The sequence below is a fragment of the Brachyistius frenatus genome, unplaced genomic scaffold (assembly GCF_029030835.1).
Source record: "Brachyistius frenatus isolate BFR_SWC_R1_liver_20210118 unplaced genomic scaffold, ASM2903083v1 Contig_28, whole genome shotgun sequence".
In the NCBI taxonomy this organism is placed as follows: Eukaryota; Metazoa; Chordata; class Actinopteri; family Embiotocidae; genus Brachyistius; species Brachyistius frenatus.
Window position 1 is genome coordinate 3,482,174 of NW_027210627.1, and position 24,799 is coordinate 3,506,972.

Sequence of the window (24,799 nt, forward strand, 5' to 3'; positions counted from 1 at the left end):
ATGACCTCACATGTGTCTAGAGCAGGGGTCTTCAATGTATTTCAGGCCAAGGACCCCCAAACTGATAGAGAGATGGAGCAAGGACCCCCTACTATATATATTTTATAAAACATTTTTTTATATTAAACTGGAGGAGTGCAGGAGGTTTGGAGGGACAGGTCCAGGCTGGTCTGGCGCTGTGAGTGAACTGGTGTCCAGCTTGAGAGCTCATGTTTGACACTGAATGTGTGCATTTCTGACTGAAAGATAACATCTTCTGCCTCCATTTATCCATTCGCTACAATATGTTGGATTCATGTTAATGTGTATTTAATGATATTTAAATTTATGGAGAATTTTTTTTTTTTTTAAACAAATGTGAAAAAAGAAAAATGGTCTAATCAACCAAAAATTTCAAGGACCCCCTGCAGTACCTCTGGAAGACCTCTGGTCTAGAGGCTTGAATGAAAGTGACACAAAGCTTGTCTCTGAACTCAACCATGACTTGTGTTGGATTACCTGCCTGACTGAAAACTGCATCAAATGTGGCGCCATATATGAGCATTTGGTTTATGAACAGAGCCAAATGCAGAGACACCCACTTAGCTGGGTATGTAGTATCAGGTGTTTTGAAACAAACTGTCGCCCCACAGAAGAAATGACCTCTGTTCTCAGACAAAAGAAGGATCAGTGTCACACTATTTAGTGGTTATAATAAAAAAAAAAAAAAAAAATTATATAAGCACACTTGGGGCTGGACAATAAAGTCTGACTGTAGATCATTTTATGAGAAATCGATGCAGAGTTGAAATAGAGAATAATTTAACAATATTCTCTGTCGTTGACTTTTTCAAAGCACTGACTAAATGAAGACACTAAAATCATGAATTAGTTCGTTAGAAATCTAATCAGTGTCACAAAATATGATACGAGGGTTCCATAAAAGCAAAAGGCTGTTTTGCCACGAATTAAAACGTGTTAATTGGGATTTTGCTGAAAATGAAAAAAAAAAACTATGATCAAATGCAAATATATTTTTGTGCGTGCAGACTTGTAACAAAGAAGGCCATTTTTCATCTAAATGTCACAATATAATGTATTTATATGTTAATATGCAGCAGCTAAACTGCAAGCTGAAGATATTCTCTATGAAAGGGTTAAACAAGAGGCCCGGCCGTTGTTATGCACTGTGAACAAATCTGCAGCTGACTTAACAGGACTCTTGGCTTCAGAGGCAGCTTTCAACTGGTAAGAAACATTTTTCTATATACAATCAATGTTTACTTTTGTTTGTGTAGCTCTTCCTTCAATGTTGTAAATGTCTCCGTATGCGCAGGTTTGACACTGCAGCTTGATTCACTCTGTAACTGGTTGTTTGGTTCAATGATTACTTCCTTTCCTCTCTGTTAAATATTAAAAATATGTGGAAAAAAAAAACTGTACCACAGGAAGTCGGTGAAGTTAAATGCCAGCCAGAGAGCAGAGTATACAAATTTCTGGACCAACAAAGAAACCAGAAAGAAGATAAGAAGATAAGAAGATCCAAGACAACAGAGAATTATACAGAAGGTAAATGACATTAAAACCAGAGGAATAAAACAAAGGTAAACAAGAAACTGAAGGAGAATAAGGACGAACGTTGCTCAACAAAGGAGTCTGTTTTGCAGCAGGGGTCAGAGAAGCCACATCTGGCAACACAGCAGAGACGGGAAAAACAGCTCCATGGCATACCGGCTGTTTGAAGGGAAGGATCATGCTTCCATCTACCAAAAGTATCGATTCACGCCGCCGAATGACCTCAAGAACATTATTATTCAGTACTTAGACAAAAAGGTATGTCGTGCCCAAATATATACAGTGTTATCATAACATTAAAAACCTTTAAATGGGGCATTTTATATGCTTTGTTAACAAGAACTTCACATATGTTAACATCTGCAGAAGGGACAGCCACATGTTCTGGCAGTGGATCTGGGATGTGGAACTGGTCAGAATTCTCGGCTCCTGGCGCCGCACTTTAAAGAGGTGGTGGGCATCGACATCAGTGAGTGTCAACTGGGGGAAGCCAGGGCTGTGCCAGGGTACCCGAACATCACATACAGGTAGGGGGTTGTGAGGAACAGCTAACAGCGGCTAACAGTCTGCTACCTGTAGCGATACATGTAAGGCGATATACAGTGTTAATGATAGGCTCATGAGCACGACATCTCAAGGGAATTTCTTCAAATTCTGCAAAAACATTCACTTGGTCCCAAGGATGACGTTATTCAATTTTGGGATCAAAGGTCAGACGTCAAGGTCACAGTGACTCCATGTCTTCGCATTCTCGAGAACGTGATATCTGTGGAACACCTTGAAGAACTTTCTTCAGATGTGGTACAAACGTTAAATTGGACTCAGGGATAAACTGGAACGATTTTACTGGTCAAAGGTCAAATTTTAAGGTCATTGTGACCTCACATCAGCCTCATGCTTCTAAACATGATAACTTTGGAACACTGTGACTTTACCCTTAATATGTCTTAAGGTTTTATACTACTGCAAAGCTTAAGAAGAATTTGCATTGGTATTATGAATCAGCCAGTAAAAGCAATTTGGCAGCAATTACTATGGTCTCAGTATAGAAATCGTACAGAAATCGTATAGAAATCATATACACTGGCTGTATGATTTTTCCACTTCTCAGTATATGAATGACAGTATGACATGATGGACCAAAAAAATACAACCTACCGCTGTTGGCATCAGGGGATACAAGCAGCTCCTCATGAAGTTCAACCTTAAAAGAGGAATGACGGGACAAAATAATGGATAAAGCCCTGAATGTTACTCAGTGGTAACGGTAGCTGGCAGCTGCTGAACTGATGAGTAGCCAACTCAAATTTGTTGTATTTTTTTACAATGACAATAAACTGCCGTATGTCCTTATGTCCTCGTGGTAGTAAGAGTAAGCTATGTTTTCAGCTATCCAGACAGAAGTATTTGGAGTTACATGGGTGATCTGTCTGTTGCACTTGCAGAACGGGGACGGCAGAGCAGCTCCCGTTTCCAGATGGTTCTGTCGACTTGTTGACAGCAGCTTCCGCCGCACACTGGTTTGATCCGTCGAGGTTCCTTGCTGAGGCAAGTCGGATCTTGAAACCCGGGGGATGCATGGCGCTGCTGGGATACAGTGATTCTAACACCAGACTCCACTACCAGGATTGTGGAGACAGACTCAAACACATCTATGAAGAGGTAAGTGTAGTATTAAAGGCCTCTGATTTCATTAGAATGGTGTTAAAGTGTATAATTAGTGCAAATAAACATTGACACAGAGGGGCAGTATCACCAGTGTCTAAACTATAGACTGCAGATCAAAATGGACTTAATCTCTTGGTCTAAAAAGTGAAGCCAATGCAGCGTCATAATTAAACTGGATTTTAGAATGTGTAGTATTTATTTGGCCAAATGTACCTTGCGGTGTCAAAGAAAGTGAAGAATGGTGGATCCGCACTGTAATTTGAACCTGTTCCGACATTTTGTAGGTTCTTCCTGGGTCCATGCTGCACCTTTTCACCAACTTTCATGAAAATCGGTCCATCCTGGAATACCTGTTTCCATACTTGTCAATACTTGTTTCTGAATGTGTTCAGAGAAAAGATTTGGTTTGCTAACTTAGCATGAAGACTAAAGGCAAGGGAAAACAGGTGGCCTTGCTCTGTCCAGTGGTAAAAAAAAGCACCACTTAAACTCAGTTAACCAAAACTCCTGTCTCCTGTCTCATTGTGCATGAATCAAATGGCTATAATTTGTCACTTCAGAGAGATACAGTCTGTAAATGTATTTTATAACGAACGATCAGAAGCAGTGACTGTGCGTCACCTCCCACAGTTTTGTCATCATACTCAAGTTGCCTTTTGTGATTTGAGACAGAACTGGACCCAAAAATGCGAGACAGGAGACAAAAGGTGAAAGGTTACTGATTTATTGTAAAGGTGTGGATGGGGTGATTGGCTTAACCAGAGGGCTGGAGAGGTTAAGGTGGTAGTCAGGAGCTGGGAGTCTGGCGGAACAGGTGAGGAGAGTAGTGGAGCCAAGACGATTGGAGACGGGCGGAGCTGGAGAGCTGAGCGGCCAAGCTGGGGTGGCAAGAGACCAGCAGAGGAAACGAGGTGAGTGGCAGAGTCGGATGATCGGGAGACTGGCAGAGCTCAGGAGGGAATTAGCCAAAATGAGATGACTGAAGCCCAGCGTAGTTTAGAGGTGAGTGGCTGAGAGCACTGAAGACAGGTGATTGGCGTTGCAGAAGAACATGGTCACAAAGAGGACGCCGAGGCAGAGCAGTCAGGTATCACTGTACATACCTAAGAGGACAAATAGTTAAACATCTGTATTAACTTCCTTTCAGGGGAAGCAGGTGCTGTTGCCATACACTAGCAACCCAGTACTTGTAACTGAGGGTAAGCTGGAAGAGTTGTACTCTGCCATCCCCTTTCCAGACAAAGAGAGGTAATTACAACAACTACAGTATTAAGTTGTACATCAGCAGTGTGCTGCTTCCCTTTTATCTTCATTTTGTGCTGCTTCAGAAGTATCTGATAATCCAAAAGTCAATACCAGCACATGTGCACACCATTATCTCCTTATAGATAGCTGCCCAAGTTACTATTTTAGTTGTTAGATGGTTATATATTCTTTACAGAAATGCAGTTGCTATTTTCCATTGTTGTTTTTTTTATGGGATTTTTATCTGATATTTATTTTATACTGATTCAACAGGATTGAGTCTTTTCAGGAAAAGTCTTTGATCTCAGTGAGGAACCTGGTGGGTTTCATTGAGTCCTGGTCCATGTTTCAAGCTTTCAAGAAGAAAGACCCCCAACGGGGTGAAGACTTGCTGGTCCACATTCAAAGGAGGTCAGCTGTACACACCACACACACATTTAGATAGCACAACCCAGTATCACGGCAAAGCGTGAAATAGAAACTCCAATCCAGGACAGCAAAACGTGAGATAGACACATTTTGGGAAAGTTACACATTTTGAAAGCATGAAACTTACACGCACTTAAATGTCATGTGATGTGGGATCATGGCACCACGGTCCCATAACAGAGGTTTTGAGAACAAGTACAAAGGACATTTTTGGCAATATTAAGAGGCAGTACAATGAAGTTTGAATCCAGGACGTGTCAATGTTTTTCTTAAATTGTTTTTTCTTTCCAAACCCCAGCCATGTTCTTTCTCCTAACCCCAACATATGCTTATTTCGTAACCCCAACCCTGTGTTTTTGCTAAAAGTTTTATTTTCCTTTAAATCACGTGGCTTTAAGCATGCAGTCAGTTTCATTTTCGTCTGCTACACGAAAATGTGTAACTTTCTCACCCAGACAGCGCAAAGCGTGGCTATCTCCTACTTTGCCGTGATACCGGGTTGGATAGCGACATAGCATATATAACCATACAAACCGAATATTTTTTTGTGGTGTTGTACAAGAGTTGACTAACCAATCACTGTACTCCTTGCAGGTTCCTCGAGGAGATGGGAGCCACGTCTCCTGACACTGAAATAGAGTGGGAGCTGGAATATTTCTGTGTCCTGGCTTCCAAACCACAATAGTCAACAATACTACAGCATTGGATGTGTGTTTTCAGAGACAGGCAGGCACATATATAAAGTTCAAAACAACAAATTCTTGATGCATTGAGGTGTGTTCTTGTTGAATGAAGACATATCCAAATAGATGTTTCCCTTTATTATGACTCCTATGCTGTATTTTATAAGTTTTCTTGATCAGAAAGTATGTTTCTTTTTATAGTGTAAGAACCTTTTAAAAACAGTTTCCAGTAACACAGCTGATCCCTTCAAGGATTATAGTCACAGTGAGATTATATAACTGGAAAAAAACATTTTTGTAATTTAACAAGCCAATCACTGTTATTCCACAGATGGGGTGCTTCGATACTTTGGTTTAAATTAAAAGATTTTTTTTTCCACTCTTGAGAACATGGTATCATAAGTGGCCTATTTATTTAATATAACTTCTTTGTTCTTTGCCATTTCTCAGATAGAGGGTAGTGACATTGCATCACAGTTCAGGTGGTTTACGCCTCAGATCATCACAGTAGTAGTCAGTGTTGACAGTCTGACCCTGGGGGGACACAGTCACAGCGCACGACCCCACTAGTTGTGCGCCTGACCTGATGCGCCCCTTGGAAATGCAAATGTCACTCAAAACACCTTTTCAGGCTCATTGTTTCATCGCTGTAGGCTTCCTAAAGCATTTCAAGGATCTCCGATTTACAGAGTTTGACAAAAAATGTGATGTGGCTCTCTAGTAATGTCCATGGACAAATCGCAGACCTACCCAGACCACTGCTCGTAAACCATGTGTAATTCAGGTGCTGATTTTGGTCAGGGGACGAAAACGGAGGTAGAACGGGATTCGAGTCCTTGGGGTGACACAAGGACAGTTTTTTTCCCCTGAGCCTATCCAAGGTTTGTTTTTTCCTTACCCAAACCACCTGGGTTTCCACATAGTTATATTTTCCTAAAGTACGTGAAACAGTTCCATAAAAGTGGTGGCAGCACATATTAAGGATATATGGGCTAAATGTGGACATCACTGGACATTCAGCCTGGGAAAATTTGGGCCAAAATGAATGAGCTAAACGTGATGGAACTATGTGCTAAATGATGGCTGGGACTGATCAGCCTGGTTAAACAATGTACATGAACATCAAGTGCTCAGTGGGTACATACTGAGGAGCAGAACTGGATTTGGATTTTCAATTAAATACACGATTAAATCTCCTCTGTTAAGGGTTTGCCTTGAGGGACATGGGATACAGTCCCCTATAAGATGCTCTTGCGTTTCATTAGTCTGGCCATTATGGTAGAAATTCAATTAATTTAAAAAGAAAAACAACATTTAACTGATTTTGTTACAGTAATTTGATGAAGGTGGAGTACTGAAGCACTGAACTCCAGCATTAACAACACGGACAGGTTGACCAACACAGCACTTTATCAGCGAAGGGATAAAGACCCTAACTACAAAAGCAGCATGTATACAATGGAGAATCAATTCCGAATCAAAATGAATCATGAGACTTCATTAGATCCCCACCCCCACATTTTTACCTCACCCGGATTATCTGTGGTGGTTTTATTTGTTCTGACAGAAACACATACCAACCCTTGACCCATAAACTGACCTTTACTCACACCGACCTTCTGAGTTTGACCTGGATTTCCATTTGATGTAATTGTCATGGATTGATTTAAAAATATAGAATTCTGATACACAATTAAATGTTTTTTTGGTTTTTTTTTAAGTGTTTTGCTGCTGTCCCTTTAAAAGCCTTAATTATGAAACATGCCACATACCAGTGGAAGTAATGGGACCTCCCAGTTCTCAAGCGCCCCACTGTTTCCCTCTTTGTGTGTTTGTGTCTGTGTGTGTATCTGACTGTCGGCAGAAAGGAATTCAGTCCAGTCAATGCAGAGGTTTGCTCCTCTTATCTGGTAGAAAATATAAGATTGTGTGCTTTAATCCCTTTTAAAAAAAATTATCGTAGATCAGCTGCTCTAAAAGGCATCAACTATCTATATGGCTTACCGTCTGTTTGAAGGCAAGGAGCATGCTGCTTCCTACCAGAGGTACAGGATCTCTCCATCAGATCAGCTAATACAACAGGCGTTTGACTTCCTCGCAAAGCAGGTAAGTACAGGTGGTAAAAGGGTCTATCTTATTTGATAAGAAGCTATTGCAGGATAAAAATGTTGGAATTCTCTCCTGGGTGTCATTGACTAGGAATAATGTCATAATATTAATGCCACATAACTTGCTGAATATGTTGTCAGAAAGGTCGGCCCTTTGAGCTAGCTGTGGATGTGGGATGTGGCTCGGGACAGGGAACGCTGCTCCTGGCCAAACACTTTGTTTCTGTGGTGGGGACAGACGTGAGTCCTGCCCAGCTGGAAGTGGCTTCACAGTATGCTAAAGAGTCAAACATCACATATAGGTAAGCATGGACCAAACAAGAGACAGAATTACTATTGTTGTTGTTGTTTTTTTTTTTTTTAACTTAATTTCAATAAACAATGATTTTACTTCAGATACAGTCCATGAAAGCCATATTGCATGTATTGTGTTTTTAATTGGATTATTTTTCTGTTGTCAAAATTGAAAGTCCAACTTTTTCTGAAAAGTGTGAGATCACGCACACTTACAATGAATGATGAGATGGAAAAAAAAAATGTAATCACATCATTTGTTCAGCTCTGGTAAGCTATTTTACTGAATCTTGGTTCAAGCAGGAACAGTAGTTTCATACTTTGGTTTCAGAAGTGGGTCGCATTGTTCCGGCTTTAGCTTTGTGCTGTCAGACTTTCTGCAGAAACATACTTTATATTGTTTCAAGTTTTGAAAAAAGTTTGATTTGCATTCGCTCCTGTTCCTCCTTCAGACATTGTGTGGCCGAGGAGCTGCCATTCGCTGACAGCTCAGTGGACCTGGTGACGGCCATGTCGGCCTTCCACTGGTTTGACAGGCCTCGCTTTCTCCGAGAGGCCCACAGGGTACTGAAGCCTCGCGGCTGCTTGGCTCTGGTTAACTACACCATTGACATGGAGCTCAGCTACCCTGACTGCTGCTCACACTCACTAAACCAAGTCTGCAAAGAGGTACTCGCAGAACACTCACCTGAGTCAAGTTATTATGAATGTAAACTAATACAAGTCATTATGAATGTAAACTAATACAAGTTATTATGAATGTAAACTAATACAAGTCATTATGAATGTAAACTAATACAAGTCATTATGAATGTAAACTAATACAAGTCATTATGAATGTAAACTAATACAAGTTATTATGAATGTAAACTAATACAAGTCATTATGAATGTAAACTAATACAAGTTATTATGAATGTAAACTAATACAAATGATTATGAATGTACACTGATACATAGATGATCACATCTGCAAAAATAGATACAGTATCAGACTGCACCGTTTGAATGGGTATAGTTACATGAAAACACACATCATCATTTAAACTGAACTAAATCTATGGCTGTGTCTCAATTAACATACTTATGTACAAACACTTGCAATATTGAATGCATAAGTGTGTGTTCACTGTCAAGTATGGAAACGTAATAACAGGTGCTAAATTTCATCATCACATCAGCTGCATTGAACTTTCTGACCACATCTTTCAGACTACATTTCCATCTAGTGGAGGTTCTTGGTAAAAACATAGAATGTCAGTTGTTTCAGTTGGATTTACTTAAGTTACATATCGTTCAGCAGCATATTCTGTGAGTGAAAATGCAGCGTGTCAGTCAAAGTCAGACACAGTTGGAGTCTTTAATACCTACAAAAACATACACTAACTATGGATGGATTGCAACACACAGCTGTGTGTTAAAGCTTCTTTTTTTATATATATATAAATATCACAGAGTAAAACATATCAGATTCGTGTTGTCTATAATGTGGTAGAAATTGACAATGTAATAACGCCTTCTCTATTAAATCTGATCAGTTTTATGCAGCCTTGAAACCTTATCGCAGCCCCCACCTTGGTCCCAGCACTATTGAGTTGTACCGGGAGGCTTATGAATCTATTTCATACCCTGACAAGGAATGGTGAGTGACAGCATCTTCTTATTTGGTCACTAATCGCATTTCGACACATGATCATATTCATACTGTAGGTCACACATAAAATTTGTACTGCCTGCTCCTGTCAGCTATTTTCTAACAGGAGTCTTTTTCACTCCAATTTTTACCATTTACATTTCTCACTCTAGAAAATGATCATTTTCAGTTAATTACCAGGAGTCATTTTCCTGCTCCCTCTCTTTGCCAGTTTGTCAGTACACAACAGTCACCAGTCAAATCAGTGATGCTGCATGATGCTCTGCAAACTAAAGATTAAACAAGAAATAATCATTTGTTTCTTTGGCAAATTCCATGTTAAATTTACAATTAAAAAAAAAAAAAAAAAAACATCCCTTTGTCATGTTTGATGTGTATATGTGCCCCCCTGCATGTAAATAATACATCCAGTGTTCTTATACTACAGGCAGGAGTGTATGTGGGACAGAAGGCCCATGCCTCTGTCCAGCTACATGGGGCTGGTGGAATCGTTCTCCAGTTATCAGGCTCTGCTGAGAGATGAGCCGCAGAAGGCCGCCCGACTCTCAGAGGACATCTGTCAAAGGTAATCTGGGTCTATTTCAACACACAGTACCTGTTTATAATGTTGGGAAGGTTCATTTTAGAATGTAATATGTCACAGGTTACTAGTTACCTTGATTGCAATTACACTTATTTTGTAATTTAATTACATAACTCCAATACATGTTACTAGTTACTCCACAACACGGCCTGTACATGCATAGTGATTTGTAGTTACAGGTATTTCTCAACATCATGTGTATTACATATATCATGTCCAATATGAAAATTAACATGATAAAGATGGAAACAGGTTTTGTGGGTGATAAATGAAAAATGTAACCAGCCCGTTGGTGGGGGAATATTTTTAAGATGTTCTTCCCACTGGCTGAATTATTATGCTCTCCATCTCCTGTGCTGTGTGTCTCCTCCTAGGCTGATGTCTGTAATGAGGGTGATCTCCGCAGACACAGAGGTGGAGGTGGCTGTCAAGTATTTCTACCTTCTGGCCTCTAAACCACAGGAAGCCTGACTCCTGCTGTCTCCTGGATTTTCTAAACAATGTCATGAACCTTTTTTAAGGACACAGAAACTCTACCATCCAGGATTTTATGCTCTTTTCAGTATGAAGGTTTTTCTCCTTGACATCTAAAGTTTAGGACAAGTTAGTGTGCTTATTTCTAACTCACATGTAAGCTGAAAGTTTCACCTTCAAATGTGACTTACTCAAAAACAATTGAGGTTATTTACTTTTAGTAAGATGAGAAGATTTGTACCACTCTAATACATGAGGGCGGTACCAGGCCTCTGCTGTGACTTTACCAAACCTGTGTACATCCTTCAACTTACTTTTTAACATCGGCATACAGCATTCCTCTTCCCTTATATGGTGCTGACACTGTGTATGTATAGGCTTGCATGTAATTAGGGACTTGCTGTAATACAGGTGACTACAGTACACATTGATGTTGTAACTGATCTTCTGTGTAGGGGTCTTCAAATAAAAGTGAACAGTGATCAACCAGAGATTGTTTTACTAAATACCACTAGAGGGAGACATTTGATCAAAGGTCCTGGACATTATTGGCACAACATCCTCTGTGACCTGACAGAGGACCACCATTAAAGTCCCATCCTTTGTTGGCAGGAAAATATCAGAACGTGGACTTTTAATGACCGGATAGTCTCCCTGTATATTGGTAACATGTTCATATTACACATCTGTTCTGTGATACAGTCGAGGGAAAGAAATTTAAATAGCTTTTAATACTGTGTGTAAATTGAGCCCAAATGATTGTTGTTGTAATGTATTGAAGTTGTTCTCTGCCGTCAGAATCTGTTGACAGAATACAATATCGCAGCCTTTCAGAATTTTTGCTTGCTGAGAAAATATGTTAGTGAGATAATGTAATTTGCTCCCAATTTTCTTCCATTTGACTATATTTTCAAAAATGCATTTCTCACAGACATTATTCAGAGATTTTGTATTTTACAACAGAGTTTTGTCCACTTATCAGTAGACAACTGTTCGACTTCTCAGTGACTATACTATACAGACAAATGCAGATGACAGTAGATTACAGTATGTGCTTGCTCTTTGGGGTTTGTCGCTGTAAACCCACGGACTCCAGAATAATCATCATCGCTAGTCTTATTTTTAAAGAGCTCCCATCAACAGAAATAAGTAATCGTGAGCCCTATGTAGTGTACATAAATCTCTTGTTTGAGTCTTTATTAGTCATGTTTGTTTAGCTTAAATAACCTCGATGCTCTTATTTATGACGTCTGGCCTCTTTCTTAGCTTCTGAATCTTCTGGAGACATTTGCAATAAACACACTAAAGTTTCATCAATGCATGAGTGTTAAACCATCAGTAGTTTTCTGCTACTGGTAGCTGCTGACATGACTGGAGGTCATGGCTTTACTGTTTTCTGACAGGTTTTCTGAGTGGGAATGTCTGTATTCTGCAGAAAGGGGCAGAAAAGCTTTTAGCCTTTAGCTATTTTTGGTTTTTTAACTCTGAGACTTTTGTGCTTTACAGCTATCAGGCCACCTCATTCTGAGTGTGTATGTAATCATTTGTTGAAATTCACTGATCAAAATGAATAATTTGGTGGTTGTGGGTATCATGAGTTTCTTACTTCACTGTATCATTTGAATTTAAGAGATAAAGTCATGATAATTTCAGGACAAAGCCAATCAAGTGTTATTTAAACCAGGCTGAAATAAAAAAAATTCTGTGTGTAAAATGCAGCTATAAGTCATCATAATGCAATTTTCTGTGACTGTAATACAATTTTTTTTGTAAAAATGCTTAATAGTATTTTTAAACATGCTTAAAATCTTAATTTAATATATGTGATAGTTATAACTAATTTGAATTGTGACACAAAGTCTGAAACACTTGGAGTTTCTATATAAAAAAAATAAAAAATAAAACCATGGTGGCTTCTGGCAAATTTGAGCCTTCCCATCTCTCTATTGTTGCAGTTGTATGAGGTGCAAACTTCCCTTCAGATACTTAACGCTATTGTCTGCTAGATTATTGATGGAATCAATAGCAGTCCAGCCTGTCAAATCAGATCTGCTCTCTTGAGCAGCTGACAAAACTCATCACACACTCCGCTTCAAGTGATTTACTTTTATTGATCTGTTTTTGAAATATGTCTTTTAGAAATACCATAATGCTGCAGTGTATCAGTGTCTGTAGTCTCTTCAACCTCACAGACTGTCTATCACAGATTCATGTGACAATGTGACTGGTGTGTGAGTGGGTGAATGGGAGAAAAATTGTAAAGCGCTTTCAGACTGCTAAAGTAAACAGGTGCAATGTAGATGCAGACTATTTATTATTTATATAGACACAGTTTGACATGTTCGACATATTATATACTTATACATGTTATATTTTCAGATTTTTAATGGTTAATAGCTACAAAGTAATATAAGCAGGGGTAGGCTTCACTCCCTTGTGCCCCTGCCCAGGATAAAGTGTGTATGGATAATAGATGGATGGATAAAGATAGGACTCATTTGCCTGATTATTTATATTAGTCACAAGAAACATCTTTCACCTTCCTAAAAAAGGAAGAGATCATTTTTAGGTCCAAAATGTTTGTTTGAGAGCACATGTGATTGATGACATGAATAAAATGGAGCCTGCTGCTTTACATCAGTGAGACTTGGCTCAGATAGGAACTCTCCTTCTGTGTGTCAGACTGACTTCAAACCAAGCGAGCTGCTCTGTCAAAAGATAAGCCAACTCGACAAATATCTTATCTTAAAAATCCCATGAGCTGGGATGGTGAAATGTACTAAAGAGCAGGTTCCTGAGGCTCCAGGGAGCAACATATTTCCTGGTTTTATCAGTGCTCCAGGGAGCAACATATTCAAATTTCAGCCCCCAAATCATTAGCATGTGGCAGATATTATGACCTTTGTCCCCTTGGCAGGACTCTGCACCAATAGTAAGGTGTTGGAAATGGACAAACAGGGCCCAAACAAAAGGAGAAGTCACAAATATAAAGTTGACCGCAAACATAATGAAGCCTTAAATATGCAAAACCGTATTTTTGTGGATATGACCTCACAAAATACAACTGGGTGCATAGTGAAATATGTGTGGGTCATTTCACACATGCGTGGAGCGTCTTATGGTTGCAACAAATAAGAACTTCCTGTTTTGTGACGCTATATGATGATAGCAACTGTGCAGCGTGAGAAAAAAATAAAAAAAAACAGTATAAAGTGGTATTGTGATGACATATGCATTAGTCATGATCTTGCAGAGAACTTTTTCCTTAAACTGAGTAGACGCTACGCTCACATCTGGGTCATTTGGAGAGCAAAGCCCCCGGTGTAACAGTTTGTTTCTACATGATGAAGATTGGAGCCACGGGAGCTGCTGTCGCTGCTGCTGCAGTCACTGTCTGATCGGAATTGACAGCCAGACGTGTCTTTTATGTCCACTCACTGTAACTGGTGTAACTCTGATTAGTTTAGGAAATAGATTTAAGAATGTTATCCCAATAGTTTTATTGTAACACCAGTATCAGGTTAACATTTGATAACTTTGGCGTGTGACCAAATATCTCAGCTTTACTTTGTGGTTAGAACCAGTTAGCAAATGGTTAGCATTTAAATACATTAAAATATTTCCTCAGTTCTACTTTCCTGCAGGTTACATTTTCAATTTAAATGAACTAAAACTACTCACATCCAATACAAATGATATACAGCAAAGTGACTGTAACATTTGAAACAATATTTATATAGTTTGAAGATGTTTAAGAGCCCAGCTTGACATTTTTATGCAACGTTGCCGGGAGTCGTTAACAAAGGAACTGACAAAGTAAAATGTAGCCAGCAAACGCTTTCTTTGCCAATTTAAAGTTTTTTTGTGAAGCCCAGAAGAAGAGCCTGCTTCTGGGTGTTGGTGGGGGCCACTGTGCGAAGAAGTAGTTCCAGTGCCCCGAAGGAGGAAGAAGTGGAGCTTGAACTTTGTCCTGTTTGCTCTGATGCCAGACAGATTTCCTTGGGGTTGATTTAAATGTTTGGACACATCACACCCAGTTCCTAAATATTGAAGCTTGTTAGAAATATCCCGAACAGGGGATGTGGACACTGATGAGGCAAACCTTTGGCAATCTTACTGGTTTTATCAGTCTTGTTGGCATCATAGAGCTGTTCTCTTTTTGTTGTCTTCACCATCCTCAAGGTTGGTGTTACAGGATGTGCTCGGTTTGGGTGGAGGCAATTAGCAACAGTGCCGAGGCTGCAGTGTGTCAGGATACATTATCTTGGGCCCGCTTGTAGCAGATAAATAAAAAATGGTCCTGCTTGGGTGGACGCTATCTTCCCCAAAAAGCTGCCGGAGCCTCCACAACAGATGAAAGTTTCCAAAATAGCTGATCTCTTTCAGGCTACAAGATTTTCCTGAGTCATGAGTTAAGGTCTAAGTTGACCATGTTCAACAATCTACTGACGACATTCAGTGGCACTAATTTGAAAAAACAACAACTTGGCTTCTAGTTTGTCCAGGCAGTTTAACAGTTCAGTGAAGACTATTTCCATTATGATAGTGTTTGATTTCTGGTTGCTCTGTTCAAACATCACTAGCTAGAAGACTTTGAATAATTTGGTTGTATGAGGAATTTCTCCCTTTTATATCACTGATCACAGCATCAGGGAGAAGTTAGTACAAGTTCAGAGTAAGGCCATCCTCAACGAGCTGCTGGCGGGGCCATGGACTCTTTGTCTGGTTTAGATTAATGCATTTTACTGTCTGGAAAATCATCATTCAGTTGTACGGTGATCAGATCCAAACAAACTGAATGCGGGGAAAAGTGTATGTTTGTGTGGGACAATGTGTGACGATGCTGAGAGGTCGTCTGAGATTTTGACCCATCCAACACAGTGGACTATGCAGGTTACAGGTTAGGCCTTAAGCATGTGAAGGAGTAAACAAATATAATTGAATTGATTTTGACTTTCTGAACTTTAAATAAATACTTGTGCAGTAAGCATAAGAGGAAGCTAGTGCTGGCAGCAAAGATGGTGACACACTAACCTGCACTTGATCCCAAGTATTGACTGTACAATAACTCCCCTCTGGCAAAATCCATCACATAACAATAATACTGTTGTCTGTGTTTCTTGGTTGTTTGTATATATATATATATATATATATAACAGTAAAAAAAAATATAAAAATGCACAGTATATATATATATATATACTGTGCATTTTTATATATTTTTTTTACTGTTATTTTATTGCTTTTTATTATTTTATTATTATTTTATTGCTTTCCTGTATGCTGCTGTAGCGGAAAAAAAATTCCCCTTGGGGATTAATAAAATAACTACTTAACCTAACCTACCTAGGTATGTGCAGTTTGATTGACATGAAAAACAGCACCAAAATAACAGCAATTCTCTGCTTTCTTCACAGACTTTGGGGAAAATCCAGAGTTTAGCAAAGCGTCTGTCCTGCAGTGTTGACTTTTGAAAACAAGAGCAAAATGTGTCAAAATGGGGGATGTCGTTTCAAAATGTGAGGCGCAGGAGAAGAAATGAAAATGCTGGCCAGTCCCACATAAAGTCGCACCTGGTCACCCTATTTGGTTGTAACTAACAAAGCTTTACTTAGTTTTGAACATCTTAAAAAAATAAAATAAAAAAACAACATTTTTCTGATGTCCTTTTGTGTCAAATTATTTTAAAATGTGAAGGAAAAAAGTAAAGACCCTACAGAAATATGGCATCTTGTTTGTGTTTAATTTCATGTCAATATTATAGTGTTCTATAGGAAAATGTGTATCCTGCAGTTAAAGAGTAGGAAACCAATTCGTTTTTCTTTAAATCGAAAATAAAATTAATTTTAAAGTAAACTAACAAGGGAAACGATATCGGCACGACTGAGCTTGAAATGACTTGCACGTGCACTTTGAGGTGTGAGCACAGCATAACCTCAGATTTTGGAAGTCACTAAAACTTTTATGAGCTTTTCCATTGGTGAGATAAACAGCCAAGAAGGAGAGATGAAGATGAAAGTGTGTATAATGCCTTCAAGACAACTCAAACCCTGGCACGAACACAACATGGCAGTCGGAGTAAAATTTGAATATCTTTGTATCCGGCATGCAGACAACAGCTGCTTCTTTTACTTTAGGTGAATATTTTCTTAGTCATTGTTGGGATGCAGATATCAGTGCTGACAGAGGCTTAACATTTCATTTTTCAAGAAAAAAGATAAACAGAAGTCTGGGAATCCTTACGGGGCATCTACTGTCAGCTAATTGCCCCCTTTGGATAGAAAAGCATGACAAACTTAGTTTTAAATCTCCCTCTTTACTCTTTTGTTCAGCCCGGAGACCCAAAAGTGACAGTAATATTTTATTTCAAAGTGAATGCTCTAATTTTCAGCCCTAGATTTTCTTTTTTTATGGGTCATTTAAGGAGAAAGCGGAAAGTTTAATTTGTTGATTTCTTCACTGTTAATTTTCATGATGATTCTTTTTTAATTATTCAACAAATCCACTCTTGTTTTTTTTTTTTTATATATTAATTATGTTACTGCTCTCATAGCAACTGCACACATGAGATGTGTGCATTGTCCTCATTAGAGATTCACTGAAAAACAAAAGTAATGTCTGAAGAGCACCATGCGCAGTGAAGTGAGTGAACACAACATTGTTGCAGGGGCAAATTCTTTGCTGTATGAGTACTGCAGAAAGCCTGATGGCCAACACCTGTCAAGACAGATGTAGACAAAATACAATATAATCAGCTGTTTCAAGATTTATGGGCTCCTCTTTTTCAAAACCTTCATCTAACCAGACATTAAACAACGTCATTTAGTGTACAGTGTACATATACACATGCAGAGTTTTTTTTTTTTTTTTTTTTTTAATATAGTAAAGGGGTATTTGTGTTTACTCCAAGAAGTGAAAAAGCTGTTCTTTCAAACAGAAAATCTCAGTTTGCCATTTTGCAAATGGCACTCTTTATGTTTATTTTTATTTTTATGTTTATGTTATGCCAACCCTTACCCTAAATTGTAGGGACCTATCTGTTTACAGTCAGATTATGGAGACAAAAAGTAAGTCTCTTAAATATTGAAATTTTAAGGTGAAGACATGTTTCAAGATTTGAGTAAGGGTTAGTGATAGGGAAGTAGTAGTTAAGGTGTATGTGGTTTTGTTACCTTATTGGGACCTTCTCTGGTATAAACACTGAACATGTCAAAACTAGTAGTCCTCATGGGGACTTTTATTTTATTTTATTCTATTTAAAAAATATATATATTTTATTTCGTTGTTCTTTTAAAATATAATTTAAATTGAAGCAATTTAATAACTGTAACGTTGACATTCAAAGCCGAACATAGTAGGACCACTAAAACAAGATTACTATTCGTCAACAGCTCTCCGGAACCATTTATCTGCTGCCGTGTCTCCACGGACAACAACAACGACAGGTATTCACCGCACTTCCGTTGCCCATGACACCGGAGCGAAGTTCTGACAGCTGATTCCCCAAATCAGTTTCTATCTTCTCCGAGCCTCCAAATTGTCATTTTTGTGTTTTTTGTTAAGGCTGTTCAGAGTCGGAGCGTGGCTGCTACGGTCTTCGTCTGGAGTTGCAGACAGCGCGTTGACCAGAGGGCGGCTGATTATGGTGTAGCACGGAGCGCTAGCTCTGAGACAGCAGGTAACAAGCGACGCTCAGGCAACACGCGAGCTAACACAAGATAGCGTCGACACTTCGCGAACAACTCCAAACTTCCCGGATTTAAAACAAGAGACGTGTCTTCACGCTCCCGGGGAGTAACTCCCCCCCACTCACCCTCCTCCCCCCGAGCCGAGACAAGTTCAAACCTCGGACTTCGGGTGTAGCTAGCTGTGACTAGCAGGGTCGGCGAAGGGAACTTAACGCGCTGACGACGCGGCGGCGACTTTACTTTGAAAAGTTGTCTCTTTAATCCTGAACGTGTTTCACTCGCCTTCAGCGACGCACGAGCTTCTGTTTCAAAGTCTGCTGTTTTGTTGTTTTCGTTTGAATGTGAACAAGTCAGCTGGATTCATTTTAGTTTGTGAGCGACGTGGAGCATTTTAAAATCATCCCCCCGGTTAGTGACTCGTCGTCTGAATTGACTTGAGTTCGCGAGGATCTGTGATTATGATCACTAGGTTTGATATGCTGTAAACGCATATTAGTGTGTTGCGGGAGACCCACGTGAATGAGGAAAAAGAAGAAGAAGAAAACACATTAAATTGTTCACGTGTGTGTGTTTTTGCTTTCTCGGTATCTTCTTGTGATTATGGATACCCCCCCCCCCCCCCACTGGCGTCTGCTGACGCTGCATAAAAGCTGGTGCTGTCTGTGCAGCTGTTTCACCCACATCCAGGTGCTCTGTGCCAGCGAGCAGCGCCATTGCGTTGGTGACTGACAGCCGAGGCAGGTGGGCGCCCGAGTCACATTCAGTGACACACATTTACGGCCCTCGCTGACAACTGATACCTCCACTCTCTGCTTCCCGCCGTCTCCCGACATGCAGCGCTCAGACTGGGTCGAGTACACCGAGTACACCGAGTGCGGGCGATGCCAGCGAAGTGCTCCATTAGAGAGCTTTGAGGGACTAGTTCACTGAGAGACTGTCAAACTGTGCCCCAACGAGGAAGCGCCATAACGGGCGACTCAACTTCTCAAAAGTGCAGAAGTTATCAGCGGCCTCGGTGAAACCTTACTTCATTACAATAGCTGACAAAATGCATCAAGGTGGATGTTAAGCCTGGTTATTTATTGGCGTATCCCATTGTAACGTATGGTGGATGAAAACCCTACAAAAACACGAACCTGTCAGAATTATTTTACCCTTCTCTCTCCTCGTACGGCAACGTCCACAACATCCCGTCTGACACGAACCAGGAAGAGCGCAGAGTACTCTTCTCTGCTCGAATGTAAATGCAGCAAACTGAAAGATATGCTCAGCTTAAGGCCAGCCAACCCGTATTGACCGGTTCTCAGCAGTTTTGTTTTTTTTGTTTTACTTTTCTGAAGCCGGTATCATACTTTCTGCTTCAGATGCAATGATTTGTTTACATTCTCGTTTCTTGAATTTGATCCCTGGCATCGCCTTCCCAATTACATCACGCAGGTCCAGAAAGACAACCAGCTGTGACCTGTCGGTGACAGATGTGTAGTCTGCCGTGTGTCTTGACCAAGTCCCGGCAAGAATGTATGGCTCTTTCTGACACAGCGACCAGCTTATCAGACCAAGGTGTTGTCTGAGCTGGGCATTAGGGTACGTCGATGCTGCTGCATCAGGCGAAGGGGTTGTTGAATGTTTTGGATTTGAATTTCTCGCGTGTTGCCTGAACAGCTGTTGCTGATTTTGTCAACACACTGTATTGTGGTTGTTTTTGAATCGTTTCTTGTTGTGGTCTTCATTTATAGAATTCTAGAATACCTATTAATCATTCTGAGTTTCCCTAATATTCAATTTTAGGTCATAGTCGTGACCTATACATCAAATATTTTGATGCAGCTTAAGAATCAGTTGCATGCTGTCATTTCACCAGTAACATACTTGAAATTGAGCTCGTTTCTGTCTGTAATTTTAAAAGTGGTTATGCACTCACATGAATTAAGTTAAGAATCAGTAAAGACACAAATCCAGTCAATGTGGTGTTGCAGAGTATTTGATAGGTACCAGAAGATAAGTTCACAGAATGAAGGCTTTAAACTCTGAGTTTAACAATGTTATGTCATAGATAACGGCTGCTGCAGAAGCATTAATAGAAAAGTTGGCAGGAGCATGTTTCAAGGACTCTCTTGTCTTTGCAGTTAACGTGAGTGAGAAAGTGATAACAATTCTGCTTAATACCATCAGAGCACTTTGGATGCTTGTGTCCGCAGAAAAAGAGTAGTTTTTAAAAAAATTTTTTTTATCTTTATAGATATGTTATGCTGTAGCTTAATGGTCAGCACTGACTCAAAAACCACACCGTATTCTCCCTAAATCAACTCATCCTTCGCGAGGCAGCTTAAGGAAGTCAAGTGTTTGTGTATTCATTTAGCAGCGGTCTGCAGCCGCTGCGAAATAAATACACAAAAACACTGCAAAGGAAAATATTAAATCAAAATAAAGATTGTACTTTACCCATAGTTTTAATCAAAACTAAACTCTGTCCAAAAGCTGTAGAAGAAGTGATTATGTAGTGATTTCTGACACTAGAGCCTTAACTTCAAACATAATTTAAAGACAAATCGTGACAAAACTAGAATTATTTTCTCCAAGGAACTACAACTGTATTAAAATTTGAGAGGAAACAAATGTTATTTATAAGCTGAATTTCCTCCAGGTAAACAAACCTCAACACTGACACGTTTACACAACTTTTAACCTCATATTTCTGTCTCACCTGTTAAAATCTTGTCTTTTCTATTTTTCTTTTCATCATGAGAATCTTACTGTAGAAAGGCTGAATGTGCATGGGTTAAATATATATATATATATATATATTTTTTTTTAATGAAACTTGATGTATCAGCATTCGTTTGATGTGAAAAGGTCTAAAGAGTCATCTTTTTGAAGCAGAACTGAACATTGGCCTTGGATATTATTTACCCTGAAAGGACCTACTGTTTCATATTTATTTTCCTAAGCCATCCTGTCTATTAGTACTTAATCAGTGCAGAGTCTGGAGTTTATTCCAGCAGCAACCTCTGGGCAAAGAGAGGATACAGCCTGGACATATCGCCAGTGACCCGGCTGAGACGCAGAGACAAACAGCTGTTCACTATGAATTTACACTGACACCCAAATTGCTGGGTGAACTTTGCCAGTTCACCTTGTGTGCATGTAGTTAGACTGCAGGAGAAATCTTGTGTGAATAGTCAAATGATGGTAATAATAAAAAACATCTATATATGGTAAAAAAAAAAAAAAAAAAAAACAAACAAGTACCTTGAAAATGTGTGCAGAGTAATAATTTAGTATTAGTGTTTGCAATTTTAAACATGACACTCTTTTGTTCGCAGGAAAACTGTGTAATATGTCTGTAAAATATTCTTGGATAGACGTCCCCCTCTTTTATCTGCTTTTTTATCCTATCTATTATGCGATATGATGAAACCGACTGATGTATTCTTTATGGTCTGTGCGATTGGCAGGGATTCGAGCAGCAGCGCAGCACAGTGCGGTGTTGGGCAGACAGAGGCATACCACAGCAGCGTCGCCATGCTTACATTGGCCAGTAAGTTGAAGAAGGACGATGGAGGAAAGACAGGCCGTGCCTCTGCAGCCTCAGACTCCACCCACCGGGTCTCCATCAGGGACCGCCTCCTTACCAAAGGTACCTGGGTCTCTTCGCTTTGTCTCGTTTGCTTTTCTTTTGATTCAGTCACTCTTTTATTACAGGGGCAGAACAAACTAGGATTGTGTTGGCAAGGTTTTCATAATCCCCCATCTGAATAAAACAAATTGATGAGACCAATTGAACTGCCGGATTTTGTCGATAACTGGTAATGTTGAGGTAAAGAGGCATTTTCAAACATGGCTACTACTCCCAGTGGTACAATTCCTATTTCTGAAGTTACAAATATGATTCACTGACTTGTGATTTGATTGTGTTTGTGTCATATCTGACTTGGAGGGCCATATTACACACTGAAATGTAGTGAGTGGATCAAAATTTTGCAAATGTTGGATAAACACAAAAGATTGCATTACATCATTATTCACAGTTAGGGCTGGGGGGATATATCAAATCAGTTTGATGTGATGTGAAAAATGCCTAAAAGGTGTAAATGATATATGTGACTCTCAAACAACAGCAGCACTACTAGAAATAGTCCAGGAGCAGTAACGTAAGCTGTCGCTGTTTTCTTGGAGACACCCAGCATGTGACATCTTTTCTAGTCAAACACAACTTGAATAATGTCAGCAGTGGCTGAAATGAGACGAAACAGAAGCAGTCATATTACTTCTGTGATATGGAAAAAAAAAATGTCAACGTCAAACCGACATTGCACAGTTTCATACAGGGAGGACAGCCTCCCTTTTCCAACACAAAATGGATAGGAAACACTTTTACTTGGAAGGTTTCCCTGAGTACCATTAGTCCAAGCAACAAGTCCTTATCACTGAATACATTTCTCTCCTCTAAAGGAAAAATGAAATAAGGTCGTTATAAACTTTGTGTATCTGTCTTCTGTCAGACTCTCGAAATGGTTGGAATAGTTTTCTCTGACATTTACCATTTGCTTTGTACCTTTTGAGCTCATCATTTACAGCAGCTGTGTTATTTGACTAAATAACTGCCCACATTACAGAATTTCTTACAGTGAAGCTTTAATAGCTTATGTGCTCTGAAAAAAAACACTGCACTTAAAGTGTTATAATGGAAGAGAAAACCCTGCACATGTACTCTCCATTCAAAACAGTGTGTGATGTTGTGAGAATGTAATTGAGTCCTTAAATATATAAGACTTTTTCGAAGAAAATTTCTAGAAAAAATATATAAAATTTGGGCCAATATAGTTCACTAGTGTGCAAAGTACTGAAGACAGTTCTTACTCCACTAAAAAGCAAAATGCGACCTGTTGTCATAGTTGGTGTTGAGTCTATATAGATGGAAAACAACAGGCCTTTTTTTTTTTTTTACTGTTCAGTCTGTTTGCATCCACCAAACATGATCAACCAGACAACAACCTCCAACAGATCAACCAGGAGTAGATTAGGAATTTGTAACATCTGCACCTTCTGAGTAAAGCACCATTTCCTATCTCCTGAAGGTCAAACAAAAGAACATTTTTGCAGTCATCACAGTTGTGTAAAATTTTAAAAGCAGGTCAAAAATTGTGTAAAATTTTAAAAGCGGGTTAAAAATCAGGGCTGTATGTGATGTAGAATTTTGTCAGTTAAATTGAATTTGGGTTTTCAATACGTCAACTATTGTCAAATAAATACGTACAACCGGCACAAAGATGCACAACTACAGCCAGAAGGGAGGAATTTAACTTAGCTGAGACAAATTGTAGACAATCTGTTGGTCCTTTTTTTTTTTTTTTTTTTTTTAAAGTGTGTTTTTGGCGAAGACCATGAATTCTGTTAAAAGCCCATATTTGGTCTCATTTAGGCAAAACAGTAACTCCATATTAACTGTGAGGGAGCTGCTGGTTCACCTTATGTACAGACCTCAGTGTGGAAGGGGACAGTAAAAAAAATAAAATAAACAAATAAAACAAACTATGAATATCACTGAAGTTCCTCATTACTCAACATCTCAAATATCATGTTTATATAACTGATAATGAAAAATTCTCTGAAAGCCACAGCGGCCGTCTATTTATTTAGTTTTGATAAATAGAGGATCCAGGCTTTTTTATTTTGTTGTTGTTGTTGTTGTAAATATCTCTGGGCAGAAAAGGTGTTAAACCAGCTGTCACAAATTAGCAGTGAAAAGTGTGTCAGCGGTGACAAAACAAGAACAGAATCGGAGAGCTCTTTAAAAATCCAGCCAGATTCTTTTTTTTTTTTCATTACGAATTGCATTTTAGACATGATACTTTGATGCAGAGGAGCTTTCCCGACAGATCAGGTATACCGTTTCCTTTAAGAAACAAAAGTGTGGCAGTGGCAGCTTTCTCTGTAAGGATCTCATATTTTTGAGCCCGTGTGTGTGTCTCCCTTCCTTCCTTCTCATTCTCTTTATTTTTCTCTCAACAGAAGTTGCAGAACTTGAAGCCCATCTCCCTAGTAAGTATGCCTTACACTTCTATGTACACAGCATGTTTCTTTTCAGCTCTACATTTCCCTCTAGTCAAACACATCTGAAAATGTGACAGCTGAATGAGTGACTAGATATAGCATAAATGTGTATTAGGGTCCTCCAGGTTCTTCAATTTAATTCAATTTAAATAACTACCCACACTTAAGGGAGTGTGGGCAGTTATTTAGCAGTATAGGAGGCAGACAAAGAAAGCCAAGCGCATAAAGAGATCATTTTAGGTGAGGTCATTTATAAGAATTCTTTAAACTGTGTTACAGTGAAGATCTTCAGCCAGAATTAAGTTATTTTTTTTCACAATGAAGAGGTCAGAGTTATTCTATTTTTATATTCTTCAAAGCCATTTC

At 39.2% G+C, this 24,799-nt stretch overlaps 3 protein-coding genes across 3 annotated transcripts in view; all 3 read left to right on the plus strand.

The window, feature by feature from the left end:
• Positions 1–1,163: 1,163 nt before the first annotated feature.
• LOC138621006 (putative methyltransferase DDB_G0268948) lies at positions 1,164–5,881 on the plus strand. Its single transcript, XM_069698722.1, has 8 exons — positions 1,164–1,227; positions 1,428–1,548; positions 1,647–1,812; positions 1,921–2,081; positions 3,000–3,216; positions 4,370–4,470; positions 4,741–4,878; positions 5,491–5,881. Exons 3-8 carry the CDS (start codon positions 1,702–1,704, stop codon positions 5,579–5,581), a joined length of 819 nt encoding a protein of 272 aa, XP_069554823.1. The 5' UTR covers positions 1,164–1,227; positions 1,428–1,548; positions 1,647–1,701; the 3' UTR covers positions 5,582–5,881.
• A 1,529-nt stretch (positions 5,882–7,410) lies between these two features.
• Positions 7,411–12,275, plus strand: LOC138621081 (putative methyltransferase DDB_G0268948). The gene is made up of 6 exons (XM_069698863.1): positions 7,411–7,685; positions 7,829–7,989; positions 8,434–8,650; positions 9,519–9,622; positions 10,062–10,199; positions 10,592–12,275. Exons 1-6 carry the CDS (start codon positions 7,575–7,577, stop codon positions 10,686–10,688), a joined length of 828 nt encoding a protein of 275 aa, XP_069554964.1. The 5' UTR covers positions 7,411–7,574; the 3' UTR covers positions 10,689–12,275.
• A 5,889-nt stretch (positions 12,276–18,164) lies between these two features.
• Positions 18,165–24,799, plus strand: part of ube2f (ubiquitin-conjugating enzyme E2F (putative)) — a 46,467-nt gene continuing 39,832 nt past the window's right edge. Inside the window, exons 1-3 of the mRNA XM_069698923.1 lie at positions 18,165–18,369; positions 21,835–22,016; positions 24,392–24,421. Coding sequence (XP_069555024.1) covers positions 21,902–22,016; positions 24,392–24,421 — 145 coding nt within the window. The 5' untranslated portion in view covers positions 18,165–18,369; positions 21,835–21,901. The remainder of the gene's footprint in view (positions 18,370–21,834; positions 22,017–24,391; positions 24,422–24,799) is intronic.